This window comes from Haliotis asinina, chromosome 12 (assembly GCF_037392515.1).
Source record: "Haliotis asinina isolate JCU_RB_2024 chromosome 12, JCU_Hal_asi_v2, whole genome shotgun sequence".
NCBI lineage: Eukaryota > Metazoa > Mollusca > Gastropoda > Lepetellida > Haliotidae > Haliotis > Haliotis asinina.
In genome coordinates this window covers 41,419,338-41,445,907 of record NC_090291.1, presented here as the reverse complement: position 1 = coordinate 41,445,907, position 26,570 = coordinate 41,419,338, and the positions used below count along the sequence as shown (strand labels likewise).

Here is a 26,570-nt window from a genome sequence, read left to right as displayed (position 1 = left end):
TTGAAAATGAGATAAAACTGTAACTCTTAGCAAAATTGTTCATCGACACTTGTGAGCAGCTTGCAGCAGTCACTGAACGCTAAGCAGCTGATACAATCGAAGCTAACACATGCAAACAAAACAACAGACCGTCACATTCAGAAGACATATTAACAACTGAAAACCAGAGAAATATCTAAAAAAATGACAGAAATAATGAAAATTCTACATAATCAAGAACATGCAAGAATTTGTGTACCATGGTCTTGAGAAAAGACTGCCTTCAAAACTTCCCACCGGATGCATGCTGTAGGACAATTCCCTGTACCCCATAGTGTCAGTGAGTAAGTGAGTAAATACAACTTTAAGCCTACTCAGCAGTATTACAGCTATATGTGGCTAAAGCCTCTCTGCCCCATATAGACTTCACTGCTGACAACCCGCACCAAATGTATTACAGTACTAATGTAAACAGAAAAACAGTTAGTATATTGAATTCACCTCCTTCTTTATCCTTGACCAGAATTGAAAAGAAATAATCATCATTGGAGTGCAGTCTTTTTTCAGGCGGTTGCATTTCCAGTGTTTTATTCAGTTTAATACACATACTTCCCATTTCAAATGCAACAACCTTGAAAAGCATTGCAGTCATACAGGGCAGAATCTGATTTCAGAGGTACATGAAATTGAATTTTATATTTCAGGTAAAACAAATATATTCTCTTTTGGATTCCAGAATCTGAATTCCTGTTGCCATGGTAATTCAATGAGGGTATTCACTGAAGTTCAAACTCTGCCCAGTCATGGATGTTATAATAAACAGGCCCCAGCCTCGTGTGTTGGAACTTACATACATGGTCACCATTAGGTGGTGTGGATGGGGACACTAAGCTGATTACCCGTCAACCAGTTTTGGTTGTTTTCCCAATAAATTGTCCAGCGGGATGAAGCTAGCACAGATAATAATGACAAGGCATGTGTAAATAATTGTTCCACTGAATTGACTGGCTAAACATTTTCACATATTCGTCAAAAAAGGGATAATGTTCAAATTTTGTCACAATGAAAAATAAAACATTTTGACAAATGTTGACTTTCCACTTGAAGCAGAAAATTGACCTTCATCAATTTTTAATTTGTGTATTTGTATACAGAAAAATACTCATCTGCAGGAATTTTACAAATATGATTTAACTTTCTCCCAAATTTGTATACAAGCGAAACCAAGTTATTCCCATTATGCCATCAATGTAAGGATGCCGATGAATAAAGTGGAACTATGATGTAGGCCGAGACAAGACATGCTGAGATAGCACAGCCCCACGTAGCCGTGGAAACAATATTCTGTGAACTAAAACGACTTTGATACTGACCTGGCACTATAGCAGCAACAGTAAATTATTAGAAGAGTTTAAAAGGAGCAACACCAAGACCCAACTACAGCAACTAAGCCCCATGGTATGTTGTGAGACCTACACCTTTATCGTTCTCATATCACTGACAACGCATGTTAATCTTACAACACTGACACTCTAGGACTGATTGACTGAGTATGGTTTTATGCCACCTTCAGCAAAACTCAAGCAATATCATGGCGGGGACCACGAAGGATGGGCTTCATACATTGTACCCATGTGGGAAATCGAACCCGGGTCTTCAGCATGACAAGCAGACACTTTAACCACAGGCTACCTAACCACCCTGATGCTCTTGAATATTGTATTTATAAAATGCTCATTGCCAAATAACAAAGTTATTGCAAACATAACAGAAGACAAAATAACCCATGGAACTGTCAAATATGCAACACATGCTTATGACAAAAGAACAGAGAAAAAAGAAACGTAACCAGATGATGGATAGAATGACAGTGCTGCAAGCATGAAGTACACTAAAAAGTCAGTTTAATGTGTCTCAATATGTTGATATGGGATATATGCCACGGTCTGTTGAGTGGTTCCTTCATTACCAACTTGTTTCACTTTGTACTGACTGCAGCTTGGTACTAGCCAGGGTGATATACTAGGTACAGTACTCTATCTCTGTGTGCCAGATATAGCCATATGCAAGGTATAGTACTCAATTTCTGAAAGGGATATTTCTTGATACACAGAAATGTCCTTGTCAAAAGTTGAGTGGTGTATATTTTGACCATGTCAATTTACAGATTTGCTCAAAATCAGAGTGAGATTTGGGCAGAAATGTTTAGTAATAGAGCTTAACAGGAACAATACAAAATGTTGTCAGTTTTGCCTATCTCTGTGAAGTTTCAGTAAGTCCTTCACTTCATAATGGAATATAACAGCTTCAAAGTCAGTGGATATTTTGCAAAAATATGGTTAGCAATGTTGTGAGAAAATCTGAAATTGCTGGTGAGTTGAAGTACAATCCAGCTGACACCTACAAGTGCTATACACACACTAAAATCATGTATTGTGAAACTCCATCTGTGATCAGATGGGTTTTCTCTTGTTTTATAAATATTGTAGGGAGTACAAAGAAGAGGGTTTCATGCTGAATGAGTATGTAAAACAGTGAATTATGTTCTGGCTCAAATCAGCTGTATTTCAGCTGAAATGAAGCTGCCCATATTTTGCAGTTTGTTGATCTTTATATCTCTAGATCTGGTTACATTGCTGTAACCACAATCGTAACTTCTTCTAGATAGTGCAACCAGCATTGAGTCCCTTGAGGACTGAATATACCCATAAACCCAGACTGACATATCAGATATGCTACTCAAAGAAGTTAAAGAACGTCCAGTTCTTTCATATTACTACTGTCAATCTATCACAGCAAGATAGTTATCAGTCGATTCAATACTAAGTATCAGTTATGGTCAGCAACAATCAGGGACCTTATTTTTGAAATGTTCGTAGCTCTAAGCATTCTTAACTTTGATCGTAACCACTGTGTTGGAAGTTTGCATGGCTATGAACATTTCAAGAATAGCCAGCCAGAGGTTCTTTAACTTCTTTTGAATAGTATATTCACACTGCCTGTTAAACAGCACTGTTTGAACAGTTGGATATTTGTGTCAGTTAAGAACATGCAGTGTTTGGCTGACTATAGACTGCCAGTGATGCTTCTGATGTTATGTACGACAGTCTCAAGCCAAGATGAGTATATGAGTTGATTACAACACACAGAGCAATTGATTGACAGCTCCAGGTCACATGACCAGAACATTGTAACACTGTTGCAAAATGGCTGTAAGAGAAATATGCAAATAATGCCAACAGAACATTCATATTCAGTATTGGTTGCAGCTGCTTGCAAACTAGCATCGCATGACTACCGCTTAATGAAATTTGCAGACAATGCACAACCTAAAGTTCAGGGTCTATAATCCAGGAGAGTTCCAACAAAAAGTTACTTGCAATGTCTTTGTTAAATACTGATGGTGTTGTTGTTTTCCTTTCATATGATAATCATAATTATTTTGCCTCTTCACCCAATGAAATCTGTTTCTGTGGATGATAGAGACAATGGTATTATTCTCTGGTATTGATAATTTAAATATTTAAACCACATACAGGCATGACACTTTTCTTGGAAGCATCACTTTTATCAAGAACTCTACATAGTTAAAGGATAATCATACTTCACGGATAATGCCTTTTTTGCATGAGTATTTTATTTCACACAGAAATTCCAGTTTGGTAATTTGTCAGTTTTCTTTAAAAAGTTTGTCTCGGTATTTTTTCCACGAGACTGGGATGAAATGTGAATGAACAAGGGTATTTTTGAGAAAAAAAGGAATAGAGTTTGAAAAGAATATGCACTATCTAAAAGACACAGATACATGTTGAGCTGAAAGGAGGATCCTCCTCAAAACACAAAATTACATTGATCCAGTTTGAATATGAGGTGACATTATCATGCACATTATCCAGTTTGTATGATAATCGCTCTGCCCTTAAAAAACACACTTTATGACACTGTTCATTTGTTACAGTCAAATTTCAAATTATAATTTTGAACCAGAGACCTTGAACTTTAGGAATTAGTATAGACTGTGAGATATTCCTGCTCGATGCTGCAACACAGACAAGTATAAGGACAAATTATCAACCGCATTCCAAGTGAGAATGGACGAACGGACGTAGAGACATGTGGCCAGTTACCTAGTAATCACTATCCCAAAAGGCTGAAAGAGGAGAGAGAGACAAGATGCCATTAGTGAAGAGAATGGTATGAGACAGATGGTCAGATTCAACTGCCACAATCCTCAAAGCATGTGAATAAATATGTCCAACACACAACCCATTACAATCTGACAACCATTTCAAAAGTATTAAAATAACTTGGTAAAAAGATCGAATCACCTAAAAGTTTTGAAATTTTAAGTTTTGGAAGGGTCGATTCAGATGTATGGAAAATATTGATATATTAAGATGAAATCTGAAGTCTTCAAAATATCTTAAAGATAATTCTGCAAAAAGATCAGCATATTTAAAAATTTTAAGAATTTAAAAATGTTGGCCCATTTGGACAAAATAATGACTAATTATGATGAAATCTAAAATCTGTAAAATTATTAAAAATATTTCAGAATAAACGAACAACAAAAATCAAAATAATGCTAAAATCACTGAAATATTAATTCTTATGAATGAATTTCCGATTAGTTAGCGAATATCTATGATGTTATTACATATATAGTTGATGCTGTTGAGGATGAGTGCAGTTATGAGGCTGGTCGACAGTGCTGTAGTAGGATAGAGAGATGGGGAGACAGTGGATGGACAGAAGAACTGTCTGACCCTGACAGGATTTAGATAAACACTATCCATACATTCTTGTCTGTTACCTCACAAAACTCTCCATAGGTCATCGTCATAAGCTAAGAGAAAATTACTGAGTTAACACTTCAGTATACTTAAAGAGTATAAGTTTTGTATATCCAGACTAGGTCAAGACATTGTTCTGATGTGTAATAAGACAAATAATCAACAAGAACATTGATATACACTGTACATAATTAATTTGCTGTCGAGGAGAGATGTTTTTGGACGATTTTAATCCAAAAGGCAACTACCATGAATACACCTAAACCTAATCACTCCTTGGAGTGGCATTTTAAGAAGTTGCAATATCAACAAACTCTATGGATAACAACTTCTTTTATTTTATGACATTTCGATATGCTCTTTCATAGTACAAGAATATGAATCAAAATGTCTCACTCATGAAATAAGAAGTAGTTATCGATAAAGTTTGACAACATTTAACCTGATTAGCTTTCAACTCCAAAGGGCAAGAAAATAGTTTCTTATTAAATATCACAAAATATACAACACAGATTCCAGATCCCATGAACATTGCAAAAATCGTAAAAATACCTAGTAAGTGTTAATCCATGTAGATGAAGAAAACATTTAACTAAAATGTCAAGTAAAAATAAAAAGTAATTAACAATGACATGAGTGAGGTAGTGTAATGTCAACACACATGTTACAGCCCATTACATGATGATGTCAACCTAACTCACCAAAAAATAAAAAAAAAAAAAAAAAAAAAAAAAAACTGATGAAAACTAAAACGCATTTAACCTTTCAGTGTGAGTATCTCAATTACAGCTGTCCAATTAGAATTATTATTTGTCGCAGATTCCATCTAGTACAAGCTCAAGAACTGTTATAATCAGCAGAATCAAAACATGTAGGTAACATATGTCATATTTGGGATTTCACTTTCTCAGTAAAGTACAAATTCTAGTACTTTTTGTGGTTGAGTCCCATCCGGGATTCGAACCCGCACCCTCAGAGTCAGGCACCTAATCGCCAGCACACAAAGTCAGCCGCCTAACCCGCTCAGCCACCGCGACTTCCACAAAAATGAAAGTCGGACAACTGGTAGTCTAGATTGCGTACTTTGTGTACCCCTCTGATGAGTGTGAATAGGCACGGCTCCCACGGCCGAAAGCTATGATTACACGATGCCATTTAGAAAGTGGTCAAATGCAACATATGTCATATTTGGGATTTCACTTTCTCAGTAAAGTACAAATTCTAGTACTTTTTGTGGTTGAGTCCCATCCGGGATTCGAACCCGCACCCTCAGAGTCAGGCACCTAATCGCACCTAATCGTGTAATCATAGCTTTCGGCCGTGGGAGCCGTGCCTATTCACACTCATCAGGGGGGTACACAAAGTACGCAATCTAGACTACCAGTTGTCCGACTTTCATATTTGTGGAAGTCGCGGTGGCTGAGCGGGTTAGGCGGCTGACTTTGTGTGCTGGCGATTAGGTGCCTGACTCTGAGGGGACTCAACCACAAAAAGTACTAGAATTTGTACTTTACTGAGAAAGTGAAATCCCAAATATGACATGTGTTGCATTTGACTACTTTCTAAATGGCATCGTGTAATCAAAACATGTAGGTGTCAAAATAAAATTTTAAATTCTGATAATTATTCAAAACAATTTAAATGTCTACTCTGAGGAATGAGGAATGGTAGTATTGTGGTATATGGTCAGTAGGGGCGTTGGGATAACAAGCGGGAGTACAATTAACCTGCTTGCGCCTTAATTTGTTTAGGATGTGTAATAGAATAAGCGACAAACGAAATCAATGAACCTTTTGGATATGTTTCCCATCAGCTGACGTTGAATTGAAGGTTCTGTTTATCAATGCTATGTATTAGTTGATGTACATTTCAATCATGAAATAAAGGTGGAATGTAATATACACTATGTATGACTACATACACATTATTTTGTCATGTACTGTATACTATGAATGTCACTATAGACATTGCTATACACTACATATAACTATATACAAATAACCATCATGTAATAATTAGGTTTATCTATATACAGAGTAACAGTCATGTCATTAATGACTTTATATGCTTCAGATTTAAACATGGGGACAATACAGAAGTACAACATAACAACTTGTATAATCCACAGATCAAATAATTTCAAAATGTTACAACTGAATTTCTTCTTTGCTAACTTTTCACATTTTGGAGGATAAGTTACAGTACAGATCAGCAAAGACTTTGGGTTGATAGGAACTGAGAAACAATTTGGCAGAGACACCAGGGGCCCCTTTCACAAACCTCTCGTAAGTCTGAGATCTCGTAACCTTTCTCTTAGCATTCCTTCTTTGTATGTTACAGTATAGGAGGTACAAATACTACGAGAAAAGTTACGAGATCTTAGGCTTACGAGAGCTTTGTGAAACGGGGCCCAGGAAAGTTATCAATCCACACGGGTCAGTTCAAAAGGAGATTTCACACAAAAATATGTTCTTCACACTGAAACTTCTGTAAGTGAATTCAATATTGGCCACCTCCACCCACCAGATATGTGATACATCTATGTGATACAGCTACGTGATACAGATATGTGATACTGGTATGTGATACAAAAATGTAATATGGATATGTGATACAGGTTTGTGATACTGCTATGTGATACCACTATGAGACAAATTCTCCTTCCACCTACATGATTTTCTTTGACTGCGTGACCTCCGCCTCTCTTTGGGCACACGTGTAGAGGGCGCTGTGGCTGTGCGGACACATGCCTCCAGAATCTCATCATCTCCCGTGTCATACATCTCAGAATCGGTTGTCAAACAGCCCCGAGATCCCATACTTCTTGCATCTGAATTGGTCACAAACACGTATTATACACAAACACAACAATCCACAATGTTTACAAATTGGTGTAGCACAAGTTTGAACTAACTCATTATCATCAAATAATGCCTTTTCCTGTTTTGATATGATTATCATTCAAATGTACAGAAATATCTCTTATTCCAGTTCACTACATCTTGAAACTTGTGACTTTCAGTATACAAATAATTCTGAAAACAGTGCTATTCACCATGACAAGTCATAATCTATGGTATAAACAAGATCAGTGGGCATGCAGTCTGAAGTGCGAGGCTAGCCAGATCCTTGTGGTATAAGATCTTGTTTGATACCATGATGTTATTCTGCCAAAAGGCAATGATATTCACACTACTTTGCGGTCATTATGGCTTCATTACTTCACTGTGCAGTGAAATTCATCTAGTGCACTCCAGGAACCATCTCATCTGTGGCAGATGACCAAATATGGTTTCAACATGAACATGCTAAGAAATCCAAAACACAAAGGTGGCATCACCCAAGTCAAGAGTCTAACTTCACCATGCTTCTATGCACCCAACGGGAACAGACACTAAATATTTAAGGGGAGGTAAACCATACTCAACAGCATGGTATGGATACTGCCTGGGGTGTTGAGAATGGTGACTGGCATGTGTATGGGTGCACTAACTGGTGAACATATATTCCCTGCTTTTGAAGAGACATGATTGGATAAGTGCAATATTTACAAGTATAAATATTTTTATAAGAACTGCGATATCATGCATGAACAAACCTATTCGCTTCCTGATTTTCTGTCCAGGCAGACCCCGTTCATCAGCACTAGCATAGCCATTCTTCAGCAGCTTCTGAAGCTCATCCTCTTGATGACCATCCTTAGACTTGGCGAATCTGTCCGTCTGAAACGTAACGGCACCGTGATAACTGGGGACATATAAAGGACAGCCTAGCAAAGGCTCTGAAATATATGAAAACCCCAATCAATTCACATCAAACTACAAAAGAAGTGATGGTCACAGTTGTAGTCCTGGTAAAGTTTAGGGTGAAAGGCTCACACAGGGAAGCCCATTTGCCAAGTCTTGTCCAGATTTGAGTTGTCTCCCCTCCTACACTCTTACCATCTTCATTGAGGAAATAATTCAAATTCAGTCTGTTTAAAATTCTGTTAAATACTGCACATGCACTGATGGTTCAGAAACTGTGACCCTGGAAAACAATAAACCATTAAGGGATGGATGGAAAAGAAGACAACCAACTCACCTCTACAATCATCTTGCCCCGGGTCTTCTTCCTCTCTCTCTGGTTAGCCTTCTTCTCCCGCTGCTGGATGACTTTGTCCCGAGTCGTACGGTACTCCAGAGCGAACTCACTGATGACCTTACAGAAGTTATTGATCCGCTGATCCTTGGCCATATGTACTGGCAGCCCCATGAACAAGAGAAACTTGTGGTACCTTGGAGGATCAGAAGGACAGACGCATTGAATGTACATCCAGTCGGGAGGGCTGATCAGTACTGCTTTGGACATTATCAGTCTGACGTGTGTGTAAGTTTAATGTCTAAAGAAAACCCGAAGTAATGCGTACATTACACAGAAAATTAATCTTAAGGTTTTGACCTGTGATCATAATGAATGTGCACAGTACAACAAAGTATCCCTGCACTGAAGGAAGTCTACAAAGAATAAAAGGTTAAGCACCAGCCTCTTTCAAAACTTAGATGTGAAGCTGTGGAAATGTTAGGCTGAACTAACTGGGAAGACCAATCCATCTTTAGAGAAGTTTCATCTGGTGACCGATTTAGGGATGTCGTAATCATTTGTATTTACAATTAAAGAAAATATTGTTACAGATATGATGACACTGCTTTTCCATTCCTTTTGTGCTTATACAACACTATTAAGTTTAGGTTTCACTTGTTAAAAGTGACAATCATGTGACAATCATGTGACCATATAACAGTCATTTCTGATTTTCACTTTTCAAAAGAAGGTAACCTTTTTGAGGAATACAAAATGCATGTTTTCCAAAAGTGCATGCATTGGCTGAAAGTAAAATACAATTTCCATTATGGTTTTATTTTTGAACTAAAAGTACAAAACCAAATTATGATAGCTCGTTTTTGTCTGAAAGATTTCCTATGTGCCAACCTATATATTTGCAAAATATAGTAGGTGGCGCTCAACTTTTTATTCACAGTACATTTGTAGGCTGGACTAGCTTGGTTGCCCCAGAGATAGAGCCCCTTTACTGACCTGTTGATGACTCTTTTGAAGATAACCTGTAGCAACATGATCCTCTCAGCGGCATCACCCAAGAACACCAGCATCCTGATAGAGTACAAGGTCACAATTACTGCATGCTAACACAAACACACTGACAATGGTGTATGTAAATGTGTGTGTGCTTAGGAGTCTCTCAGAGTCTGTCTGTAGGTCTGGGTCTAGGTGGAGGGTCCAGATCAGGTTCTGGGTAGAGGGTTTAGGTCTATTAAAAGTCTCCTTTTGGATCTACCATTGGAAAATCATTCAAATTTAACTGTTTTATATCTTGAATGTTTCTAATTCTACTGGATGGGGCTGCAGGGTAAGTTTAGACTGTCAATCCTGTTTTTCTCATATTATTCAGTTTCAATCAAAGAAACAGAATCATTAATAAACAGGCTTCCAAGACAGCATGTTCAAAATTATTGTACTTATACATCAATATGTAAGTTACAGACTGGTATTAAGCGGGACTAATGCTGGTTAAATAGTGCAAGTCAACTAAGAAACCATGTGACAGTCTAACACTGCCAGTCTATACTGACTCCACATGAAGTAATCCCCCTTTTTTCTATCATTGCTGAACATCAGGCAGAGTAGCAACAGGTACAATCTTTCAGTGTCTTTTATTATGATGTGTGCGGTCAGTTGAGCCATTGACCTTCCACTCTCCAGGTAACCCCAGGTTAATGCAAGGCTGGACAGGCACCAAGTACTTACTTTCCCTTCATATCCGAGGATGTGCCGTCGTGTTTGATGATGGCTCGCAGATAATCCCATGATGATTTGCAGTCATGTTCCAACTTGTTCAACTTATTGGTGAGTTCATCCCAGTCAATCTAGAAACACGAAAGTCAGATCTTCTGTAAGGTAACTCTACTCCACCCTCAAAGTCACATATGAAGGTTATTTGTAAAAACAATTTCCCAGAATTCAAGTCTTGCCAAAAAGTTAACAAAATACATAAACATTTTGACTGACCCTCCTGATACAGAGATGGTCCAGACTTTTTTAAATTATTGTTATATGGATGCTTTTCATGATTACTTTTCCTGTAATTTTTAATATGTCAACATAAAATGTAAAGGATAAGTAAATAACTGATTAATGGCCTTTCTTTCGATGTAAGTAAACCATTAGTTTTAGCGTAAAACCTTATACGGTTTCATACATGCCTCCATCACATAAAGGTGGAATGATTGATGTACATTGAAAGCTATAACTACAGCAGGTGAACTCACCCGAGAGCACCGTGTCAGAGGTCCAAGTTCGGAGTAGAGATCAGTGGTGTCCGGAAACTGGTCCAGGATGACATTACACAGGTGATGGAGAAGAGAGTGTTTATGGACTGTGTCCTTCACCTCAGGGATCCGAGACAAGAAATCAACAGAGAAAGCTCGGGCCTACAGGAGCAAAACATGTAATCATGTAGCAACAAAAAGACTTTACCTGTGCATGTACTCAAAAAAAGAAATAAAGAACCATGAATATGTTTTAGGGTATATTTTGTAACTTGAAGACAGATCTTGTATGACCAGCCACTTCTCATTTCTACACCTTGTGTGACAACATAGATTCTTGGGGCAGTCTCTCAAACATTAGAATATATGAGGAAGGATAACAATATATGTATTAACATCTTTATTACAGTGTGAGTGACATTTCAGTGTAGGTTCTAACACTGTTATTAAGCTCGTGATCAAGCATGTGACCTACACCAAACTGTCTCTCACTGACTCTCACTGTAATAAAGAAGTCATCCATATATTGTTAAACTTCTTCAGTGCTCGAACTTCTAAATGCCTCTCAAAGAAGTTATCACAGGAAATTGTAGCATGATTATGTGATGAAAGCAACTGACCTGTCCACCATTTAGGAAGTTACCAATGGCGAGGATTGTAGACAGGATACATCTAAACGTCTTGTTTGTCGTCAGTGTATCAATGCCTTTCTTCAGGTCCATCAAAGGCTCAGACACCTCCTGTTGGGGAGAACAGTAATACATCTAATAACACACAAGCATTAGTTTTACCTGAAAGTACACAAAGATTGCACAAGCTCACTGGTCATATAAAGCAGCCACTATCAGATTTCTGCCATTAATTCCTCACTTATATCATTAATGTCATTCTTTGACTTTGACTCATACTTGACATAGTATGACAAATTTATGTCATTTATGTTTTCACCTGTAAAGAAGCAAGACTGCAGTGAGCCTCAAAAAGTGACTCATCAGCCTTTCCATATGTAGAATTACAAACTGGCAACAAATCACAGGTCCCTTATGCGAACACTATACATAAAGGTAGTGTGTTGCCTATTAACTTGCCTGTTCCATGTTCTCAAAGTCCAGCTTGAAAAGCCAAAGCTTGAGTCTTGGGATGAGCTCAGAGATGGAGGACAGAGTCAGGAGGAACTGCTCGGCTGTCCCAAGAGGGATGTCAGGGTTCGCCATCTGGGCCTCCAGGATCTTCCCCTTCTCCTCGTCTGTCGGGATCATCGTCGACAGGATCTTCTGCAGAAACAGTTTAGACCATATCTAAGTTTGTTTCAAAGAGATGCTTTTTTATCAATTATGTAAGCTGAAACTGTAATTTTCTTTCCTGTTTCAGTGCCTTATACATTCAAAAATATTAAGGCAAGACCTATCATTCCAATCCCAGCATGTACTTAACTAAGGGAAGAGTGTCTACTGTTAAGTGGCAGTGGTGTAGACAACTGCTTCTTCTTCTTCTTCTAGTCAGCAGTGTCATGCTGGGACCCCAGAAATTGGCTCCACACACTGTTTCTCTCTCAGAAAACCAAGCACATTTGCTGTACCACTTTGGTGAAGTCTATACATTAACACTGAAATACCACTGGTATTTCAAGGGTAGGAATTGTGACCAATCCCCATGTATAAAACAAAATACAGTCCTATTTAATTTGGTCAGAGAAATTGAACTTTCTTATCTGCTTACCTCAATGCCCTCCTTATTCATGATTGACACATCCATTTTCAAGATGGCTGCCTTGATTGTCCTTGGGGGTGGCAAGACAGTCAGACCAATGTTGATGGCATTGGATCGCTTTGGATCTAACACAACAATCTCCTTCCTGGACCCGCTTTCTTGTTTCTGTCGAAACAGGCAACAATAAGTTAGGCTGAGTTTTGAAGAGCGCAACATGCAGCCATTGAAAAGATGAGAGTTATGTTGATGAAGGATACTGGATAGGAAGGCTGAAAAGAACAGGAGACAAGAGCCCATTGACAGGATAGGGACAAGACAGGGGAGTTCATTCTAAGGATACGTGGAGTCCTGTGACAGGAATAAAGCTGGGGGTATTCATTGGTGGAAAGGGAGCTTGGGGAATCAGCTGCCATGATATATAGCCAGGAGAGTCCACTCTTAGGATAAGGAGAATCCATTCACGGGATAGGTCTATAGCTGGACTTAGCAACATGGACCAAAATGTTTAAATCCAGTTTTGACTGTCCTAGATTATCCAGTGAATCACATCCCCATTCTATTATTATTTATACCCTGAACACATCTGACACTATAGCTTCATTTCAGGTTTGGCTTGGTTTGGTTTATTCCACACTCAGGAACATTCCAGATACATGATGGTGGTCTGTAAATAATCAAATCTGTACCAGAAAATCCAGTGATCAACAGTATGAGCATCAATCTACATCACTGGTTTCATTTTAGAAGTGATCTGACCTCTCTTATCCCAAATACTCATTCAAAACCTCGAAATTAGTAACCAAATATTATGTCTCTTGAGCATGTGGTATGGGGCAGATCTACACTGAAAAAAGACATCTCAACATCTCGCCCATAATGTATTCAATCAAATCACAAAACTATTATAAATGATTTTGAGGTGGACAGATGTTTTATGAAGCCTATGACAGGAAAGAGAAGACCTACAATAATGTTCAAGCTGAATTTGATTATATATGGAAATGTCTCCTGGATGACTGGTGACACTGTCACTTGTGTTAACCATGAAAGATCAGTGTGATTAGGTACCCATCACATCATTCACAAGGAACTAAAGATGTTGCCAAAGTGATGAACAGTTCCAGGATATTTATCATAATGAAATGAGGATGTTTTACACTGGTTATCAAGGAAGAGGTTTGCAAAACAGGTCTCCTATTGTTTTTTGTAAAGGCATGTTGTTTCAACTTTGATTAAATGTGTAATGATAAAAGATAGACAATAGTGTATCTATCCAGGGCAACAGGTCATACTAATGTTTCCCAGGTCCAGAGGAGTAAGTAGAAATTAGAGAGTTAAATGTTAAAATCAGAGTAACAGCCAGACAGAAAGGAAGATAGCAACAGGAAAACACTGAAGCCTAGCAACGGCAGTCAAAGGTACACTATTTTCAACAATGGTCAATCACTTACAACATAAGCAACAAAAGCAATGTTTTGATGACAGAAATCATCACTTGCATGAAAACTAGCAATAAAAAGGTTCTAGCAAACTCTAGGATGAAAATGTGGTATTCCTATGCACAAGTATCACAATATCAAACTGTGGTTAGAAGCTTGACCAATCAGATTCAAGCGCATGATGATGAAGTCAGGGAAAATGAAATATTTTCTATATTTACACACTGACATATCTCATTTATCTCTTACTAAACAATACCACTTTGTTCCATGCTTTGACAACATTCAAGTACCGGATCAGTAAGATAAGTGCACGGATTTCTATCACTTTCTCTAACAGATATCATTATTTCAAATGATTATTTCTTTTCACTACTGCAGTAATTAAACATTTCACTTACAAGTGTTTTATGAAAATCATTCATACCAAAAACTGTCAGTATACCCAAAAATATAATATTTTTATTAAGGGAATCTTTAACTGTTACAAAATGTTGACATTCTTGGTATGAACTATTTCATAAACAGATTTAATCACATGACAATATTCAGTTGGTGAATATAGCCATTACTACGCTAGTTCTTACCACTTCCTGTTAACACAACCACGTGACAACATGCATATTAGGCACCAGCAATGTCGGCAAGAGTGCATGAAAATAGAAGACATATTATATGCATAATTGAGTTCAAACAAGGTTATCACAGTGCATGTGTGATCTGTTTGTAAATGGCAAAATTTGGTGCTGAAAGAGAAACGGTTATATTTCCAGAGTTTTTGATCAAGCTTCATTCATTACAACCTTACATAAATTGCTGGAAGATGTAAATTATGATTCAAATTACCAAATTATGTTTATTACAGCATTGTATATTATATTTATGTTCAAATTTTAAAGTTCAGTTACAACTTTTGTTCATACTGTAAATAAAATATAATACTGTACATCGCTGACATACTGCATCAAGATGGACAAGCTTGATCATGAAAAGTGTTATAAAATTGGTGGAAAGGTGTAAATGTCAAGTGTATATAAAACAAAGTGTTGAATAGTCTTTTCTGTTTTAAATCAACAAAACGTCCTAAATGATAAAACAAACTGTCACCACAGCGACCTTCAAGAATGACTCATCTAGCATTCTTTGTAAGACTTATTATAATCAAGAAATTTCAATTCCATATATTTTTCTGACAAATCTGTTTCCAACAGCTGCTCAGTATTAAGAGTTTTCAAGTTAAATAGCAAAAAAATTCTTGAAGATCATACCAACATTTGGAACCAGAACATCGTAATAATAAACAGTCTTTTACCATGATCCGGACATGGAACTGTGCAAAATGACATAAGCCTCAGGTACTGATGTCGATGTAAAGGTATATGTGTTATACACCGGCTATCATCTACCACTATAAAAGACACTTGTGAGAACTTGATTTTGACATACTCAGACTGTTTGCTGACTGATTCAAGATGTTAAATTATCCGAAGACGTTCATTTGAATAGAACTAGAACATATAAATGAAGACTGTTAACTAGTAATCTAGTGATACTCCATTGCTATAAATTTGAAAAACTTAAAATGTTCACTGTTAAAAGACTAACAGATGTCATCCATCCCTGGCTGAAAATGATAAAATATTAAAACTTTCCCTCTGTATAATATCCTGTAAATTTCTCTGTACATATTAACTGTGGTGTGCTGATTTATGTGTGCTTTTGTATTCACTCCAAATACAAACATGTCAAGCCTGTTAACGCTATACATAAAGTATGTCAGATAATCACTAAATCTCGTTTCACCTATTAAAGTTGATTTCCACAATTACAAAGTGATAATTCTTCATGTTCATCAGCATGTATCTCGTCAAACAACTTGCCAGTCAAGGCAAATGTCACCTAAACCTAATCACACCTGTCAAATAATAATAACAACATCTTTATGAGCATTTGAAATATCAATTTCAACATATCGTCATAATGACTGTGCTAAATCTGAAATATGAAACATGGAATATATGTACAAGACACATTTTTACCAATTTTACCTATTCCAAATATTTTATAAACAAAATCTTTATCTTCAAGGTACTGATTTGTTAACAAGGCCTGACATGTTTGCATGAGTTAGAGGCACTTGTGTAACCTGTCACCACTCACCTTAGTTTTAACCTCACTGGAACGGGTTTCAAACAGGTGTTCCAACTTCTCGGTATCCAGCTTGACTGGGACTAGCTGCTTCCATACTGTCTCACCCTTTGATTTAGGAGCCTGAGGCTGGGGCTGCAGGGTTCTCCAATGGAGACGGATAGTCTTCTTGTTCTTTGGCAAGTTGGCTCCCAAAGGAGGTGGCAAGTTAGAGTCCTCTGCAGGAGGTCCTGCCATACTGGGTGGGGGTGGGGGAGGAGGCATTCCCGGAGGTGGGGGTGGGGGCATGCCTCCCATCATTGGTGGTGGAGGTGGGGGTGGTAAACCACCGAGGGGCGGTGGCGGGGGAGGAAAACCCATTGGAGGAGGAGGGGGAGGCATATCACCATTCATGTCAAATGCCATCTTTGTAGGTGCAAACACATCATCATCATCCTCATCCCTGAGATCTGTGAAGTCCATGTCTTTGATTTTCAGAGGTCGCTTCAGTCTCCTCTGAATCCTCTCCCACTGCATGTCACTCTCGGTCTTCTTCACTTCAGGCTCTGGTGCTGGTTTAGGTGCAGCAGGCTTAGAATGCAAGCCATCCTTAGCCCGCCCAATCAAGCCACTAGTATCACCTTGAGGTCTGCCCATCTCAATGGGCAGCTTGGACTCTTCTTGAGGACCAAACCTACTTACAGCATTCTGTACACTGCCATCAGGAAATCTGTCCAAAACATGCTTCTTTGGAGGCACATTGGCATTAGATCCTTCGTGGAAAGTCTCCTTCCTCTGAGACACACTCCCTCCCTGAATAAATGGACCTTGCATGTCATCATCATCCAGACCATGCTGTTGTTTGTACATCTGCCATCTCTTGTTGCTTGACAGTCCCTCGGACTCACCTTCAGGAGCATTGCGCATTTGTCCTTGATTCACTGCATTGTTCTTAGTATCCAAGTTATTTGGTTCATAGTTGTCTCCCTGACTGTTGAAGCTCTGATATCCAGACTCGTTCAGTCTCGAGCCTTTGGAACTTCTTTGGTCATCTGCAAATGAAGTCACTATGGATTATTGTGGACATCTCATCAAAACCATAAGGATATAGGACAAGGAACAACATATTTTGCATTCTGTTAACAATTTCCTTCATAGTAACTGGCATTTGATTCTGTGAGTGGTCTAGTGAGTAAAGTCTTACTCTGCTTTTAGCATATTCCAGCAATATCACGGTGGGGGACACCAGAAATGGTCTTCACAACTTTGTACCCATGTTGGGAATCGAACCTTGGCCTTCAGTGTGACGACTGAATGATTTACCCCACCTCCCCAGATTTAGTGGCGTCTTCCCAGTGTTATCAAAGAAAGGATTTCACAAACTGTACCCAACTTACTTTTGAGAGAAATTAATCAAACTCTCTCTGTACAGTCCTGCCTCTGTTAGTAATCAAATCTGGAGCATCTGTATAAACCTAACCAGTAAGCTACCCCACATCTCACTGGAGAACCAAAATGTCAGATTCCGGAACTTCACGGAGAAGAATGTCAACACAAATATTGTTTCTTGTCCAAACTATACATGCGAAAGATTCAAGCTCCATGCATGAAAACACTGAATGAGTCAACTGATGCATCAAAATGTTATGTCCATGACATGACAATGAATTACATGGCATACAGATCAATGAGAGCATGATCAGGATCAGGAGTTCCTGAACTTCTGCACTCGTATAATACATAAATATGTGCAGCATATTATTACATTTTTAGCTGACATTCAGATTACTGAAGCTGTTATCCGATCATGTCCCAAATGCCAACTCAATCATCAAGCATTATCCTTAAACTGTTTTAGAGGCATTTTAAAAGTTGCTGAGCTGAAGGTGATGGAACAAATTTTATGGATTATCAACTTCTTTATTTTCACAATAGCGACTTTTCGGTATGGATTCTTATACCGTTTTCAAGCATATCAGTAGAAGAATCCATACCGAAACATCGCTATTGTGAAAATAAAGAAGTTGATCATATGCTTGAAAACGGTATCAGAATCCATACCGAAACGTCGCTATTGTGAAAATAAAGAGGTTGATCATCCGTAAAATTTGTTCCGTCACCTTAAGCATTATCCTTGTGAATACATAACATCTCCTGGGTTATGACTGCCTTGAGTGGCATTTTTAAGAAGTTGGAAATCTGATAGAACAAGTATATATGGATGAAAACGTCTTTAAATCGATACAGGTTCTTTATCATTTTCAAGTATAATTCATATCTGAAAACGATACAAGAACATGCATCAAAATGTTGTGCCGTAGAATGAAAGAAGTTGTCATCGATATATACTTGTTCACATGGGTTAACTTGGACAATTATTGGACATTTTACAATAGCTTGTCTTTGTCATTCCCTGCACCAGCAGGGACAGAATACATGAAAACATAATCCAAATAAGACATTTTCTGGGATATTTTTTGCTCCTTCACTGAAGTGCAGAATGCACAAACAATGGAAATGTGTGGACTTCTCAGTACTTCTGTCCAGTTGACTTTTCAGTGAGACGCCTTACCTAATGAGTCAATATCACTGAAAGAACTAAACGAGGCAGGATCCGGATCTGGCAAATGATCGTGGGCAGATTCTGGGGGGAAGGAGCTAGAGCTACTGGTGGTGCTGGTGGATGATATACTGGCCACTGATATGCGATCAGCCTCGGGGAGATCAACGTTTTTCAATTCCTGCTCTTTTCGCAATGTCAGTTGACGTTCCCGCCGTCTCTCTCTGCGTTCCTGTCGACTTTCTGAGGCTGTGGGTATGTATACATGCAGTTAGTGGCGTCACATGCTCAAAAACAATGTCACACACAAAGAATCTTGACACACTCTCTTATTCTGAACAAACTGGACAAACAGCCGTTATAAAATATCACTTTTATCATTGAAAATGTAATTGTTTTAAAGAAAATATAAATTTCCACCATGATTCATTATTAAAACAGTTACAAAAATCAGATTAATATTTTTAGAAATTTAGAAAGATGAACGATAAATTATTCAAATATTTTACCAATCAGAAAGTCGAGAGTATTTTTGTCTTGACTCAGGATAAGCAATAGTCTAGTACATCACCAAACACACTAATACATGCCCAAATCATCAGTACCATCACAAACCTCTCATCATGGTAACACTTGGGTATTTGGTTCCTTAATTAGGGGTGTGGGGCATGTTGGACAGATACAAAGGGTATAATTATGGTATTACTAATCATGGTAGGGTTCAGGTCAATCAAACGGTAAAACTGACAAATGTACCTTCAATATTTGTAGCTGGAATCACAGAAGACAAAAATATTGTTATATTTCTCAAATTACTTTAACAACATAAAATGTGGACTTACAATGTCAAATGAGCAAGACTCTAAAGCTTATATAGGATGTTCTAAATTTATTAATACATGCATTCGACCATAGAGTGACAACCTATTGGCGTTTATTATTCTAGGGACCAGTATTGCATAAGCATTGAGTGGAGTTTTTTCAAGTCTTGCTTATTGAATCAAACTGAGGGGACATCAGCAATGTCAGACCTCTGTAGTGTTCAGCACCTATAAACACTTTCACACAGTAGTGTCAGCTTATGCAGCTTTGGGACAAATACACAATGCCACTTAGAAAGTGGTCAGATGTAACAGGTCATATTTGGGTTTACACATGCTATTACTTCCACTGGAAGGTGGCTGACTTATGTGATGGTGTTTAGGTGACTCTGAGAAAGTGGGTTTGAATTCCCAATGGGACACAGCCCAACAACAGTACTAGGATCTGTACTAGAGTGTAATCCCAAACATAACGTGTGTTGTAGATTTGGGTCATTCAGCACAAACGAATACTTTGACACACAGGTATTTGGACAGTCTGACGAACATTATATTGGAGAGTCTGATTGATCATGTAAATAGGGTCTGTGTGTTTATTGCTTAATTGTCAAAACTTCAATTGTAAATGGTATTCCTACATATAGAGACAGTCAACTCCAGATAAGACAGAATACAACCATATGATTCATTTGTCATTTGAGTGAGTGAGTGAGTTTAGTTTTACGCTGCACTCAGAAATATTCCAGCTATATGGCAGTGGTCTGTAAATAATCAAGTATGGACCAGACAATCCAGTGACCAACAATATAAGAATCAATGTGCGCAGTTGGGTACCGATGACATGTGTCAACCAAGTCAGCAAGCCTGACCACCCGATCCCGTCAGCTGCCTCTTACGACAAGCATATTCGCCTTTTATGGCAAGCATGGGTTGCTGAAGGCCTATTCTGCCCCGGGCCTTCACGTGTCCATTTGTCATGTAATGGTACACTTAGAATTTGTTTATCTCATGGAGGGTAAAAGTATATTGCTCTTGTTATATCTGGAGTTGACTGTACGGTTAGCACACATATGGTTATTCAAATACTGAAACATGCAGAACACCATGCATTCATATGTCACGTGTAAAATGTACTCATTTCAAAGAATAATTAACGTTGATTCACGGTTGGGACAAACATTTGTCATTTATCAGTTAGGTTAAGGAATGTTGTGTGGGGAATATGATACTGAGTGTGAATGACTCAATCTAATAATGACAGACGACTGTCATTAACAATTTAGATAAAACACAAAATGTGTGTCGCCAATTGTTCACTGAATAAATTATAAATATACAACTAAAACTACATGCACGTCTCAAGATATGTTTTTCTCAAGATGGCTATCAAGTTGTTTTTAAATTTTCATAAGTAACTTCAATTCAAAGTATGAGGCAGGAACAACCAGCCCTTTGCTTCTTGGTGCACATGAACAATACTATCCTGTTTCTTAAGGTGTATATGAACAATACTGCCCTGTTTCTCAAGGTGTAAATGCACAATACTACTCTGGATCTCTAGGTGAATATGGTCAATACTGTCCTAAGTTCCTGGAGAAGACTAGTGAACAACATGTAATACATACACTGGTTTCCATTATGCTGGTCTTGAGGGAAGGACTTGCGACTGCGCATGGGGAAGGGATCATTGTCTTCTGTTGGAGGACGGAACTGGCTGTAAACAAACAAAAATTCAAAAATAATTACTGCTTACACCAAGCGGCAGCTTTCATGACTGACTCTTACGAATGAATTCTTCACAAAAGGGGGGGACAACTCTTACTTTTTGGAAGAGTGAGTAAGGGAGTTTAGTATCATGCTACACTCAGCAATATTCCAGCTATATGGTGTGTAAATAATTCAGTCTGCACCACATAATCCAGTGATCAACAGCATGAGCATCGATCTGTGCAACTGGGAACTGATGACATGTGACAACCACGACAGCAAGCCTCACCACCCAATTAGTGTCTTTGTATGACAAGCATAGATGCCTTTAGTGGCAAGCAAGCTGAAGGCCTGTTTTATCCCAGATCCTCACAGGTAACTTTTCAGAGTGAAAAATGAGACTTAAATTTGAAGGATAACCTTGAAGATAGCACTTCACAATCAGTAACTGCTACACTTTATATTATTACTGCTTCTGTACACAACATTAAACTACAAGTTCTGCAGACATGACGAGAAGATTAACTATTCCCGCTGTGGAATCTCTACTAAAGAGTGTGGAGAGTGACCTGTTTATAGCTGTTGTATCAGCGTTCCAAATTCTTGAATCATTTCTTGCTCTCGTGAGATTTCACAAATGTACATATACTTCAACTTCTCACATAGTATTAAAAATGGCTTACTCAAGCTGCTTCTTTCTCCGGTACATTTCAGCCGGAGTCAGTTTTTCTGGTTCCTGGGGTTTCTGAGGCAGTACTGACATGCTGACTGACTTTGTCATCTTGGACATACCAACACTACGCCGACTCTTTCGACCATCATCTTTACTTGTGGTACGAGGCTGACGTCTGGAATGAAATAATGAATCTGTTGATACAGGTGCCTCATAAACATCAATTATTATTATTATTCATCTCATTTGTTACTTGCTGGCAAGTTTTCAGCCATTGAACAGATAACTTTGCCTACTCATTCAGCATTTAACTGCATATGCTGATATAAAGGTCAGTTTATGAAAATGAGTGCATACTATTTTCCACACATCTAACCTGAGGTTTTCAAGCTGAGGAATATCAGCTTTGTCCTCTCCATCTTCACTCTTTAGGGCAGCCTGCAAAAACAATAAATTTTGATTTTCACAAGATCATAGGACACACAATTTAATCAGCTCAAACGGTGTTCTCTGCTCAAAAACAAGGAACCACAATGAAACAAGAAAATGATTAAGGAAACTAATCAATTAAATTTTTAAAAAGACCAGATGCAAGACTTTAATAAAAAGGTAAATTTTAGGTGACATAAACAAACATTTTGTAAGAAACTGACCTCATATGTCTGAAACTGTGTGATGAGATCGAGGTCGGCGCCCTTGCGGTTCATGTGCCTCTGCGTGACTCGCTCCATCCCTTGTTCCTCCAGTGCATCCGTCACATCGTAGAAGGAGTCCTGGTCTGGCAGTGCATTGATCACCTGCACCAATCAACAGATGCATGAAACCCAAGACAGGACAATACCCAGGTACTTAACACAGACTTTACAAGGCTTCAAAAACATGGCTGCAATGGTACAGCTCCATGCATTGAGTGAGTGTACTTGTTTTGAAGCTGAGACAATTACACTGCTGCATAATCCCGGATGTACGTCACATATTATGTCCAAGGGGAGAATCAAACCCAAAGCTTTTGTGTGATGAGTGTAATAACTGTGATAATACGAATCTTTGCAGAAAATCATATCTCTCAGCAATCGTACTTTTACTGAAAAAGCATGAAAGTCTAGGAGGGACACAACCAGGCTTGTAGACAAAACAGACTTTAGTTTTACATTTACTTGTTTTTCATGAGTACAATTGGTCTGCGTATAAAGATATAACAGATGATTGACCAAGCAAACTGAAAGGAAACTTAATGAACAGTATGGATGTACTAGTCTTTTTAAACATGTTCATGTGTAACTGTATGAAAGTCAAAACTAATTGCATTACAGTGATCACTTTTCATATTATATTCCAGAAAACAACATCTGGAGTTCTGACTGAATAGGGTTTACCTAGTTATAATGCTATGTACAATGTACTTTTTGAACGGGTAGTGTAATATTCACGATACTGCATTATCAGCATATGACATATGTAAACTGATGAAACAAAAATGGATGAGGAGATCTGAACAAGCTCCGTGCACTGACCTTGTTGATAAGTGTCATGGTGTAGATCAGGAGCTCTGTGTCAGTGCCGTCCTTTTCATCCAAAATGTTCATCAAGTTGGACCAAGGTCGGGATCCTAGAATAAAGGGAACAAGTGAGTGACTAAGTTGATCAAGTCTGTTTCATATTATGGATTGTCAGTTTAATGTTGATGGCAGTTATATGTGTCTAGGAAACCATCAGGATATTTACAGTGCCAAGGAACCTAGAAATATACTCAAGATGAACCAAGATTTGAACTTGTCATAGTTTTCTATCAGTCCCAAGGGGTACAACTCTGTACAACAAACTAAGTTGCCATGCTCTGAGAATCAAAAATCTCACTCAAATAACCACTTAAATTAATATTTAAAACGGCTTTATTGTTTCAGATGAAAAAGGACCAATCACGTCTTGGCATTTCTCTCAATAAATGTTCAATAATTTAATCCTTATTAAAACATCCAAGATCAGTTATATAGAGGACTGACTCTGACAGGTTTCATACACAATTATTCAGGTATTCATGTAGAACATGCATCTGGATAATATCAAATGTCAACTATTTGAAATGCTGACAGTATAATGACAATTCTGATCGTTTCCCAATGTATATTTCACCAAAACCTGCATGTTAATCAGTAAAGTGTATAAAGTAAATGGCAACTTTCTCCAAGTGAAAACTCTCAGATGGAATCCAAATTTTCAAAGAAAACATCACTGCGGGTTGAAACCAAATTCCTAACAGTATGGGAACCAGCTAAATCTCGACACCAACACATCAGTTAGTCCCAATATTATTCGCCGAATATCATAGCTCTCAGCAATGATCCTATTTATGTAGAAACTAATTCTGTGCAAAAATGCCACTTTCCAGACAGCGTACACTTCACAAAAAAGTTAGTGAACATAAATATTATTTTAATAGTTGGAACTGTGTGCACAGATGTTTACTTCAAAACAATATCCTGAAAATATTCATGATCACTAATGCTTTTAGTTTGGTAATATTATGTCATAATGATACTATTTTCCTGACATACCTCTGCGAGAGTCAACACTGTTGATAGCCTTGATGAGCTGTTGTGTGTTACTCTCAGTGTACTCCACGAAAACCAGGATCAGTTTAAGTGCTGTCTTGACCACCAGGCGGCCCTGAAAGGAAGCGACTGTGTTAATGAGTCCACTGTTCAGTAAATGGGATGAGGCCACATATTGTCCCTCGCTCATCCTATATTTTGTGGTTAGGTCAATGACATATTTCAGTATAGAACTCAGAAATGATGGTGGGAAAATTATACAGAAAAATGAGTTTGATGTCTGTGATGTTTCAGGCATAAAGGAAGTACTACGTGTAACTCGTAGGATGCTGTATCTGCATGCTGATTTGGCAATACTATACTGCGGGAGCTACAATATATATCTGAAGGTGTGGCATCATGATAAAGAGAAAACGTCAGCTCCCAAAAATCATTTGAACATAGCTGAATTCAGACGTCTGACATGATACAACAGACATCTGACAAAATAGAAATTATGGTAGAAACAAAACATTCATAATTTTTTCTCATGAAGGAGACTGTTGGCAGAATAAAATATTTTTCTATTTTGTTTTACTTGAAATTTGTATTCCATTTTGTCTCTCATCAGGAAGAAATGTGTTGTGATGTGTCACGCCATTACCTTTGATGCGAGCAGGCCGTACAGCCACTGTACTGTGGCATTATGTCTGATCACTCCCTCCATGCCGTCGACGTACAGCATCACCTGTCCCAGGGCTACAACATCATTCACGTATACAATTTAATGAGGGTTATAAGACTTACACAAGCATATACTAGTGATAAGATTATCATGATGCGAAACTTTGAATTGGGAACTTAACTGACCACAGCTAAAAGGATGAAAATATAACTGTAGCAACTTGGAAAAATGAAAAGATAAAACTAAAACACATCAAGGAAACTAAAGTTACTATTTATTGTTGCATATACAATACATATTATGTTGCACTGTTCATGCAAACACTTTAGAAGTCTTCACAGACATAAAAATGTCTTTAGACATTATATAGAACATCATGCATAAGTGACATCTGATTTTTCTCACTCCACAAAAAGAATTGCCATATAAAGTAAAAACACCAATTTAACACAGTAAACAAAGTATATTCATATTTTGATCCAAACACCTTGGTAAGAAAACAAAATGTAACTCACAAACAAATAGCTGGCCAAACTCACCCCTAAGTATATAGTTCTGATAGTTCTGGTCGGCCTCCGAGCCCACCTTGATAAGGCAGTCGAGTCCATCATTGTTGACAAATTCATGGACAAGATCCTTATCATCCTGTAACAAGAACTCAAACTATATGTATACCATTACAGTGAGTGAGTGAGTTAAGATTTACGCCACATTCAGCAGTCATCAAGCCTGACCACTCAATCCCCTTAGCTGCCTCTTACAAACATGGGTTGCTGAAGATAAATTCTCACCCAGATCTTCATGGGAGTGTAACTACAGGCTGGTCAAGGCCAATTCTAACCAGGATATTCATAGCCATCCATTCCCAAACACATGATAAGCATTAATAGTTAAATTAACTAAGTTGTCACATGATTTCAAGACCAAGATGCCCCCCAATGTAAATTATTCCGATGTGATCTGTTTTAACTTCATCAAATACAGCTGAACATCAATGAACAAGTGCACACAACGCATCATCTCAAACTTCAATCACCTAGGTAACATATTTAACCTGATCCTGTGACCTACTCCAGCGTATGAATGGCAGTGTGGCAGTCTCAAGTGTACATTTCCCATACCACTCAGACGCTACATGAATAGCCTCATTCAGGTGTTGTGTAATAAATGCATGACATACTCAGCCTGCCAGGCAGATACATAGCATCTCTATATCCTT

The 26,570-nt window shown here is 38.0% G+C and overlaps 1 protein-coding gene across 10 annotated transcripts in view; it reads right to left on the bottom strand.

Annotated features, from left to right (window-relative positions):
• LOC137257338 (FH1/FH2 domain-containing protein 3-like) overlaps positions 1-26,570 on the bottom strand; it is a 156,012-nt gene that overhangs the window by 3,499 nt on the left and 125,943 nt on the right. For 6 of the 10 annotated variants that reach the window (XM_067794642.1, XM_067794641.1, XM_067794640.1 and 3 more), the window contains 19 exons: positions 25,891-25,996; positions 25,331-25,425; positions 24,691-24,802; positions 23,650-23,744; positions 22,789-22,932; positions 22,512-22,573; positions 22,146-22,310; positions 21,381-21,469; positions 18,947-19,183; positions 16,408-17,426; positions 12,818-12,973; positions 12,187-12,372; positions 11,719-11,838; positions 11,099-11,260; positions 10,578-10,696; positions 9,849-9,923; positions 8,856-9,048; positions 8,371-8,494; positions 7,444-7,602 (listed from right to left, as the gene is read on the bottom strand). In XM_067794642.1, coding sequence (XP_067650743.1) covers positions 7,444-7,602; positions 8,371-8,494; positions 8,856-9,048; positions 9,849-9,923; positions 10,578-10,696; positions 11,099-11,260; positions 11,719-11,838; positions 12,187-12,372; positions 12,818-12,973; positions 16,408-17,426; positions 18,947-19,183; positions 21,381-21,469; positions 22,146-22,310; positions 22,512-22,573; positions 22,789-22,932; positions 23,650-23,744; positions 24,691-24,802; positions 25,331-25,425; positions 25,891-25,996 — 3,418 coding nt within the window. Of the gene's footprint in view, positions 1-4,106; positions 4,130-6,570; positions 6,606-7,443; positions 7,603-8,370; positions 8,495-8,855; positions 9,049-9,848; positions 9,924-10,577; positions 10,697-11,098; positions 11,261-11,718; positions 11,839-12,186; positions 12,373-12,817; positions 12,974-16,407; positions 17,427-18,946; positions 19,184-21,380; positions 21,470-22,145; positions 22,311-22,511; positions 22,574-22,788; positions 22,933-23,649; positions 23,745-24,690; positions 24,803-25,330; positions 25,426-25,890; positions 25,997-26,570 lie in introns of those variants that run through there. The other 4 variants (XM_067794643.1, XM_067794644.1, XM_067794649.1 and 1 more) reach the window with 4 other exon arrangements.